General features: G+C 34.0%; 1 protein-coding gene across 1 annotated transcript; it reads right to left on the bottom strand.

Annotated features, from left to right (window-relative positions):
• Positions 1 to 6354, bottom strand: LOC145578951 (uroporphyrinogen decarboxylase 1, chloroplastic-like). Its single transcript, XM_081636245.1, has 7 exons — positions 6199 to 6354; positions 4591 to 4662; positions 4336 to 4478; positions 2214 to 2596; positions 1841 to 2125; positions 502 to 737; positions 1 to 404 (listed from the first exon to the last, which is right to left on the bottom strand). Exons 2-7 carry the CDS (start codon positions 4611 to 4613, stop codon positions 281 to 283), a joined length of 1194 nt encoding a protein of 397 aa, XP_081492371.1. The 5' UTR covers positions 4614 to 4662; positions 6199 to 6354; the 3' UTR covers positions 1 to 280.
• Between the last annotated feature and the right edge of the window lie 4501 nt (positions 6355 to 10855).

Here is a 10855-nt window from a genome sequence, read left to right on the forward strand (position 1 = left end):
TTGAAGAAAAATGGGACATTTGATGCCAGACTTGACATAAACAGTTCTATTTAGCTGGAACTCAATTACAAACAGCTTATTTCCTCAGCATTACATTTACAAAAACTAGAACTTGGTCAGAGTTTAAGATATGCAGCCTGCAAACTTCGCCATACAACAACAAACAACATACAGCCCTCTGTAAACCAGTTGACTCTTACCAAAAATTGTTAACTACGAGTAAGCTGAATCATTTTTCCCCTCAAATTACAAATTTAGGCTCTTCTGTTGTGCAAATAACTCAGTCAAACTTAAAGCTTTTTGCAACATTGAAAAAGTGGGCAACAGCTTCTTCTGGTGTTCCCACAAGAACGCCATGACCAAGATTTAAGATGTGACCCCTCGGCCCTGCACATTTCACTACTCTGCAAATATCAAAGGGGGACAAAAAATATCAGCTTAACCCTCACTTTGTATAAAAGAGATAAAAAAGCCTAAGGTTGCATAATTTGAAAAGACAACCTATGGATTTCATCAGTCAAGGCTGCAAGAGGAGAAAATAAACAAGCAGGGTCAACATTCCCCTGTACACTGATTTCTGGACCCAATCGTGACCTCCCATCAGCCATATCTACTGTCCAGTCCAGCCCAATCACATCGACTCCAGTATCTTTCATCCTTTCAAGGAGACCGCCATTTCCATTGATGTAGAAAACAAGTGGTGTTTTGGGGCATTTTATCCTCACTGCATCTACTATCTGCATTTTTTCTAAAGTCTATCAGATACACCACCAAGCTTTTTCCAAAATACAACCACACGAAAAGGAAGGTGTAGTGAAAAGGTATAGCCATTAAAACCAACAACTCATGGCTACATTGCTACAATAAGACACTATTCTCTTCACTTGATATTTACTAAACTTCATTATTTTTACTTATTCTTATTGATTCCCTATTATATTTGCTCTTTCAACTTATCATTACTGAACTTCACTTACTTTTCCTAAACTAAATATATTTTCACTGATTCTCTAATATTGTTTACAATGAAGAGAATAGGGCCTAATACGATATAAACATCCGATGTCCAAGTAGATAACATCCAATGTCCGAGTAGATCCATTTATGATACTAAGCTACTGTTCCAAATGTCAATGCTAAGCTCATCCAGAACAATGTGACGATGTGTTACTCTCTTGCAGAGGAAGCTTATTTGGAAAGTTTAAGCTTGGTAATCAGCTCAAAAAAACACAAAGACCTTAGTGTACAGTGCAGATTCACAGGCACAGGAATACAGTTCAACAAAACCTTGCAAAGTTATCAAAACATAACAAACCCCACAACCAGCAACAGCTTTAGAATTACCATCAAGCTATGCAACCCTGCATCCACAGTCAGCATCAACACCCCCCAATTCCCCACAAAAATAAGGGTAATACAAAAACTGGCAGAAAAGTAGGAATATCAGACGGAGCTTCAACCAGAGAAAGCATTTACTAAAAATGACAGTAAAAGGAAAGAATGAGGAGGTAGTAAATGTTTGTCAAGCGATATTAAAGCTTTTGATAAACAGTTACACATAATCTACATATGATTACAAATCAGTGGGACGTGGGCTCAAGATTTGACAAAAGTTCTTATCTTGTTTAGCTTTAAAAAATTAATCAGTAAAAGACAGTATAGAGGCCTGCATCTAATTTTTCTGGGCTTAGCAGATAAAGAGAATTAATCACCCCTAGCAGACAACTTCTAAACAATAATGCAAGTCTCTTGGCGTAAAAAATAGAAAAGGTTCAAAAGCACAAGCCACAAATGAACAATGATCTAGTCATAAACTGTAGAAAACAGACTGAAGACTTACCTGTTTAATGTAAGGCTTAGACCAGCGTTCCCACATATGTGGTGGTAGTTGTCCACCCCATGAATCAAATATTTGAATACAGTGAGCTCCAGACTTAACTTGGTAAATCACATATTCAGTAATTGCCTCCGTTATGTGTGACAGAAGAGTCTCGAGGACATGAGGTGATGTGTGGCACATACTTTTTATTGTGGTGTAGGTGCGAGTAGTACCCCCTTCCACTATGTATGTTGCTATAGTCCAAGGTGCACCCACAAAACCCAGAACGGCAGCCTTGTCACCAACCTAAGGGGAAGGGAGTGCATTTAGTAACAGTAGAGATTCATAGAGCACGAGGGATTTACACAGGAATCATGAAGAAAATAGCATTCACCTCATTGCGCAAAATTTTAAGAGATTCGCCAACAAAATTAAGCTTTTCCAAGTCAATTGGATGCAATGCTTTCAAGGCATCTTCATCACGAATAGGTGACTGGATGACAGGGCCTCTGACTTCTTCTATGTCAAAAGGAACCCCAAAAGCAGGAAGAGGAGTGAGTATGTCAGAAAATATTATAACCCCATCAGGGCGAAATGCTTCCCAAGGCTGCAAGGAAATTTTCACAATAAGATCAGTTGTCTCTGATCTCTCTCTAAAGGATGGGTATTTCTCTGCGAGCTTTCTGTAAACAGCCATATACCTTCCTGCCTGGCGCATCATCCATGCTGGGGGGCGGCTAACAGGATGTCCTCTTGCAGCCTGAACCAAGAGTGGATCTGAATTTTGTAATGTGGAGGAAATAAGAGATCTAGCAATAAAAATTTATACATGGAAAGTGGTAAAAGCTCACATAACATCACCACTGCTTCAGCGGCAGCATAGGTCAAATATTCACTTAGTCAGTCATCTATCATGATGCAAATAAGACATAACAAATACTGTCTTCAGATTCAATTTGTACATTCTAACGTATACCACCACAAACAATAGTCTGTCTCCTAAGATTTAACCTCCGGTGAAACTCTCAGAAACATAAGTTAAGCTCATGTTTTACAAGAGTTTAATAATTTAAAGCTGCACAACCTAGTCTATCGTGGATTTCTTAATAAGTAATCAAGTATGCGTGACTTCCAAGTTAATGGTCATCAGTTCTTTCCCAATGCCACAAGCCACAGCACAAAACCAGTCTTCCATGTTTTGTTGACAAGCCAAATTATTTTTGTTGCATATAATGAAACTACCATTACATCATTAGATATGATTAGTGAATTCTAGATCCTGGGCACCATGACCCTTGGGCTTCTGTCTTTAAAGCTATTTGAAGGTTCCAAACCCTAATTATCCCAATGTAACAAGATACTTAAATGTTAATGAAGATCTCTTTACTTAGAGGGAAAAGATGATCAATCCATTTGCAGCAGCTTATTTGGTTCACGGTTAAAAAAGATATAACTTTACCGCGAAATGTCGCATGTACAAATTCGTTGTGTCCCAGGTAAGGAATCTCGCTTATCCAGTGAAAATCACCTTTTAACTAACAACCATGTCTTTCAATGATGTATCAGAAAATATATCATCTCAACATGCTAGTCACAGCCTAGGCCTAATACAGAGAAGTTGTATGTTCACATGCTTATACACCAATATTTAAGAGGATACATATGTAGAGTTCCGGTACTAAACTCAATAAACTGATGTATTAGCCAAATGTTGGTGTGAAGGTGACATGTTAAGGGTATAAACAAACAGTATGAATTCAGAAATTTTAACGTTACGATGCAGCTTGCTACGAGACATTACCTTCCCCCACCACCACCAACATCCCCCATAGAGTATTAGTACAATTTATTAAAATCCTCTAAATATAAACGCCTGGCCTCACGTCAAGTTTCGAGCTAAAAGAAGTTGAAGAGTATTAGTTGATTTGGAGGCGGTTAAGATTTATACGAATAAGGTGTGTGATCGGGTTAGCTGGTTCTTTCTCCCTAGGTGTTACGTGTACATGAATTCTTAAAGCATTGGATTCAACTCGTCAATCTATGCATTTATTGCATTATAATAGTTCCTATCACAGTTTTGGCAATTGGAAATATTCAAAGCACTTCTAATCCCATTGTGGATTGTGCCAAGGTGACCTTCTCTCACCTTTATGTATTCAATTTGCATGAAGAAAGCTTCCTATGTCTTAAAGTGTCAAGGAAGAGCTCCAAAATTCCTAATTTGTTTCTGTGATATCTATTCCTAACATATTTCCCACCAAACAAGGCATTGGTGATATTTTTATAAATACCCAACCAGCAATTTCCAATACATTTCCCATTCTCTTTTCCCCTGATTCCCATTCCCACATACCAAACAACCCGTTAAAATTTTGTACTTTTCTTAATGTTAATTAAAAATCATAGTGGTGTTAAGTATTTTCAAAGATCAAAATAAAATAGTTGCCAAAAAAAAAAAAGATGGAGGTTGTAATCAATAAGCCTTGAAATCAAACTCAAATTACAAAAATCCATACCTGTGGTAGCAGAAGCAGAACAAGTCTGAGGGAATTTCCTGTAATTGAGCTTGCGACGAGGAGAGAGATTGTGTTTACAATTGGAATTAGGAAGACTAGATAAAAAGCTCAACGTATTCCAACCATTAGTGTGACAACAACCGCTGCAAAATCGCCATGAAAATTGAGATTTACAGAATTTAAATTTGAGGTCAATGCAAATCAATAATTATCAAAATTAAGAAAATAAATCTAAAATTGAGTAAGTAAAATGACCTTGAAAGAGAAGGAAGAGTCATCTCCAATGGCTATTGTTTCTCTCTCTTGCTAATTATTTTTCTTCAATGGCTTCTATGGCTGAAAAGAGGCAATGTGAATATGTGAGTAGAGGATAGGACTCAACCCTTTTTTTTTTTTTTTTGAAAATCCTTCATCAATAAGTCTGTTTGTTTTGAATAGTGCATATAACATGGAAATTATGTAATTTCTAGAAAATAACTGCCCATTACACGGTTTACACCCTTCTCATTTTCCATGTAATCCTTAAGATACTCAGGATGCCCAAAATGATTAAAAATGTCTTTGTTACATGCATTATCCACAATATAACGAATATTTTTCATACGATCTCTAAGTTTGTTGAAATTGAACTTTAATCGTACCTTTTTTTAGGGCAACTTAAATCATACTTGCATACTAATATGTTAATAAATTACAAAATATCAAATTGGTCTCTTAAGTTCCGTATAATTTTATATTTTTCAAATACCTAAATTTTATCGGCAAGTCTTGAGGGTGTTGTAGTCATATGGTGTGGCCACATTGCTTATAAGACTAACCATTATTCATTCACTTGAGTAACTTCATTTATTCATCATTTAGGTAACCTAATTATTTCCATAAGAGTAATCTAAATTCATCATATGAGTAACATCAATCTATTAAAAAAAATAATCCCAATTATTCATTTAAGTAAGCACTAACCCATCTTTTGTTTTAACTTTTAAGAATAATCTCACTTGTTTATAAGAATAAACCCATTTTTTTCATGGGAGGAACCCATCCATCAAGATAACCCCAATTATTTAACCCCCATTACTCAATAATTGTCTTAATGTGAAGTGGCTCCATGGTATGGCTAACCACATATAAGAATTTGTGAAAATATGTAGTTTTTATTACAAAAACTAATTTGTACTGAACTGATTGGAGCTGAGCTGAACTAAATTTTTTATGAGCTGAGCTGAGCTGAATTGAATTGATTGGAGCTGAGGTGAACTGAAATTAAGCTGAAGAGAAAAGGCCCTTAGATGAGTACATCATTGATTTTCATCTACTACTTTAATGAGGTATTGAAATATATCTCTATTACCCTAGACATGGTGTAGACATCGAAAAATGTCCCGTCCTCTTATCCCAACGTAAAGTTTGATAAATCAATAATTAAACAATAACAGCTGTTAACTGAATCGGTACCATGAATGGGCATGTAAAATGCTAAAAACCAATTCAATACTCAAGCAAATCCATAAACCCAATTATTTAAGCCCAAACTGGTCAAGAAAAGGAGCAAATTGGTCATAAACACAACAGCATGCAACAAATTAGCAACTACATTTATCAAATTAGGCTTCAAAATCATCACTTTAAATTCTGTTCGCTTAAGAATGTCAACGCAAATTGCACATAGCAAATTCTGGCAACAAAATCAATTGTTATAATCATTCATAACTTGAGTAATTATACAACCAAAAGTTCAATAATTCATCTAAGAAGAACCCTAAATTGACTACACTAACAATTAAATCAACAAAAAACCTACATTGTGAAATTGAAATCTGATGCTTAAGATAAAAAAAAATTAAAAATAAACAAATAACTTGCCTCAGAAGCTGCTTTAATGGAGGAGAGAAAGCTCAGAAGCTGCTTCGATGATGAATTTAGAGTGTGCACTTCAATGGAGAATTAAAAGCATTGCGCTTCAGTGGAGGAGAGAGAAGGATGGGGTGACCTGCGGCTAATTTGCAAAAGCGAAGAGCTTCAAAAAAATGAAAATGTTTGAGGAAGATAAGATTAATGATACGCATATACGAGCGAAGTAAATAGAGTATTGTCAAAACAAACATCAATACATACGTCTAAAGATGTTAATTTGGATAATTAGATCAGGTTCACGTGAGGTCGGGTCACATCAGGGCAATTTTAAAAGTTGAGTACTTGAGTCATATGAATCCAATTCTGAATTGGATATTTTTTGGATCGGTTCGGGTCGGGTGTGATTGACACTTGATCATACTTCCGCAAGTCCTCGTTTATGTCATGCTCTTTCCACCATGCTAAAATGAGAAAAATAAAAATACACTTGATAAACATCTCAAGGGTTGTATTCATCTTTTTACGATAAGATGGGAGTCAAATTGTAATTTGTTTTTTTTTTTTTTTTACCAGATTTGCTTCTTGTTTTTCATTTCCTCTCGTCTATCAGTTCTTCACCTTCTTCCAGGAAGGACGCTGGCACGACGTAACTTGGGCAACCGTGTAAGACCCCAGAATAATAGGAACTCAAAATAAAATAAAAGTTATAAAAAGTTATTGTGAATATAATAGTTACGTGGTTTCAAAAAATAAATAAATAAATAAATTATAATAATTATGTAAAGCTTTTTTGGTTAAGTGGTAAAGATAGTTGGATTATTTAAAAGAAATTAGGTGTTCAATTCTTGTTACGGAATTTTTTTTTTAATAAATGCTTTCGCCACCTATACCCCATTACTATACAAGTATTTTTTAATTGATGGCTCAATATAAATATCGAAATAATTTCAGTACTTCACTTTATTCTATTTTTTTTAACGGACTTCACTTTATTCTTTGCTTCTCTCTCTCCTCTCTAATCTCATGCGTAGGACATCAAGACTTTAGGAGTACTAGTTCTTTTTTCACCCTCATATGATGTCTTTGTTTTTTTTTTTCTTCCACAAAATAATATAGTATCTATTTCCCAATTTCACTACCAGTCATTTTGAAAAACAAATTTGGGTTAAAACATGCTAAATTTACGAAGCTTTTTAATTAATGAATATGTTAATTTTCAATTTACATCTAACATATAATGAGTCACATGCTAAAAAAAATATGATATATGATAGTTTTTCACATATATATATATATATATATATATATATATATATGACAAATTAATTTTATTTAGATAATTTTTTTTTATCTTTAAATAATAAAAAAATGCCCAATTTAAAAAATTTGCACAAGGTCTCGAAATTCTTTGCCCCGCCTTCATCACTCGAATTCGAATGTTTTCAAGGGAGAAATCACCACATCAATAGATTTTATGAGCACTTTAAATGGAGGAGAAAGACCCTTACCCTATAAGGTTAACAATATCCTTATATTTTTTTTAGGGTTTTTCGTTTAATTTGGGGCGAAAATAGTAGTATTTTGGGTACAGTATTACTGCACTATTTCAAAATAGATATTAATAATATCTCAACGCTTATAGGGCAATAATACTAGTACTCAAAATTAATCAATCCTCAACCCAAAATAAAATCTATACTATATATTAAAAGGCGAACGTCGATGTGCCACGCAGTCCATTTTTGTTGCTCCACGTCATCATCCCTATGTCTCATGATGCCACATCACCCAAGCAACCAACATTATTGAATATAAAAACATAAGGATAAGGGGGATCGAACCCTCAATCTCTTACAACAAAATAACCATTTCACCATCTAAGCCACTTATCAAGTATATTATCAATATGAAAAAAAATAATATAAGTGCAAACCACAAGATTCAATTAAAATAAAATATTCTAAAAATAAAAACATGATTGCACGTCTACAACAGTAGCAACCCGGGGCAACGCCCGGGCTACTCACTAGTTAATATTAGTAACCCTAAGCCTCGACATCAATACTCCCAAGAGCAACAACATTAAAACCTAGAAAACTAATACAATAAATCAATACGATAATTAAATCATATAATACCTCACACTAATCATATACATATAATCTTGATCATACAAATAGCAAAATAAAATTCACACATGATAATATAGAGAACAATCAATAAACAAATTATAACATACAACTCCAAGACATTGATAGTGTGATTACTAGACAAAAATATAAACGTACGACTCCAAGAATTGATAGTGTGATTACCTCGTAAGCCGTTTATCTAACAACAATAATAATGGAAGACCACGCATCTGCATAATTGCTATATCATCCCATAAAAAAGAAATGTTGGTTTTTAGATTAATTAAAAGCACTAATATGATAATGCTAATGAGAGGATGATGATGATGTGCAAAAGCGAAATCAAAATAAGAATATTAAGGTTTTTTTTTTTTTCTTTTTTTTTTAATTTTTTTTTATTTTTGGCTGCACTCGATTGCCGTGAAAGGTTCACAGGGATTTATAAAATTATCAAATATAATTATGTTTTTCAAATTATATAAAAACCATAATGTTTATGTTTTATAAAATCAACTAATACACGGGATTACATTTTACCCTCCTTAAAACAAATTTCCTCCCCGAAACTTAAAAAAGAAAAATTTAGGGTATTACAGAACCTGGTTAAGTGTAAATTATTAAACATTGATATTTGAAAACTATGCATTGAAACAATTCTAATAAGTACCTACATGACTATATAGTCTATATTTAATCCTTTATATGAAAAATAACATTAGTCAAAGCAGTGCAGAATATGTTGATTTCTAATACGAAGTATGTGTAATTTTATAGTAATCAATGTAATTAAGCAAAAAAATTAAATTGATTACTATATGAGGTTGGTGAAGCTGGTAAAGATTGGAGGGTTAATTTGCGTTAGTAACACCCTATGTGAAGGGTACATGGGCAATGTGGCTAAACAAGCGCAAGATGAGTCAGAAAATAAGAGATTTTTTAGACAACAATGTCTCAACTTCATTAAGGAAATAACACAAAATCCTCAAGTAGAAATATGCCATTTACCAATAAGCAACAGTTTTCTCATGTGCAAGCGCCTTTACTAATTAATAATATTCCAATCTATCATTTGTATGATTCGAGTTTATTATGTTGTACTTTAATCGTATGAACAAGTATTTTTGGTTTTTAATTGAATAAAGATAATCATGATTTATGTTCAATACTTGTATTAATTGAAACTCGTATGCAAGACTGCCCATTATTGTTATTGGTGTTTAATTTATAATAGTGTGGCACGGGTATTGCACCGAATTGATACTTTAATTACTAGTTAAGCTTTGTGATTACTACCTCCGTTAACAGTTATTTGCAACAAAGGAGGTCTGTGTGCACGGAGTCCTAGGCAAAAGTTTTTAAGCATGATTATTGAAAAGTAAGGGCATGTAATTAAGTATTAATCCTACAAAAAAAAATATATAAAAAAATAAATAAATAAATAAAACAATTAAACAAAAAACCCCATAACCACACAGAAGAAATCTAGAACCACTAAACCTTGAATCACCACCAAAACCACCGACAACCACCAAAATCACCAAACCCACCAAAACCCAGAACCCAAAACCACCGACAACCACCAAACCCACCGAAACCCATAACACAAAGCCACCACCAAAACCATTGAACCCTTCGACGAACCACTAAAACCACCCCCACGAACCACCAAAATCATTGACGAACCACCGAAACCCTTCGACTACCACCTAAACCACCAAATTCAACCACAAACCACCAAAATCACCCCCACGAACCACCAAATTCAACCACATACCACCAAAATCACCCCCCACGAACCACCAAATTCAACCACGAACCACCAAAATCACCGACCAACCACCGAAACCCATCTACTACCTAGACCCAAGAAACCAAGACCCTCGCACCAAGACCTAGATCAGACGCACTAACCCACCACCCACAAACCAAGATCCCAAACCCACGAAACTAAGACCATTTTACCAGATCTGAAATTGAGTGTCTTTCTTCTTCAATTCATGAAAAGTGGTTGAATGAGGAGAGAGAAAGTTAATGTTGAAGAGGATAAAGTGGAGATATTGGATTATGGAGGAGAGAGAAAGATAAAGAGGAAGAGGAAGAAGATGATGAAGGAGGGGAAGATGAAGAGATGAATATGGATCATTGGATTGATGATTATTGAAAGATAAAATAAGTTTAATTAGATTAGATTAGTTTCTAATCAATTATGTTTTAAGTATGTAAATGATGTTATAAAGTTTTTACTAAGGGTGTTTTTGTAATTTCATTTAAAAAAGTTCTAAAAAAATGGAAAGATTTGGGAATGCTGCAAATAATAGTTAGCACCCTTTTTTGGTAAATGTTGCAAATAACTGTTGACAGAGGTAGTATATGTTTTTAATATTAATGTGTTGTTTTTCCTTTTATAATTAGAACTTGTGATTTGCAATTATATACATTTATTTTCATTCTAATAACATGATTGATAATTTGGCTTATATGATTAAATAAGCATCCTTCTTATAAGAGGTTAGACTTTCGATTCCCCTTATTCA

The sequence above is a fragment of the Chenopodium album genome, chromosome 14 (genome assembly GCF_948465745.1).
Source record: "Chenopodium album chromosome 14, dcCheAlbu1.1, whole genome shotgun sequence".
Taxonomy (NCBI): domain Eukaryota; kingdom Viridiplantae; phylum Streptophyta; class Magnoliopsida; order Caryophyllales; family Amaranthaceae; genus Chenopodium; species Chenopodium album.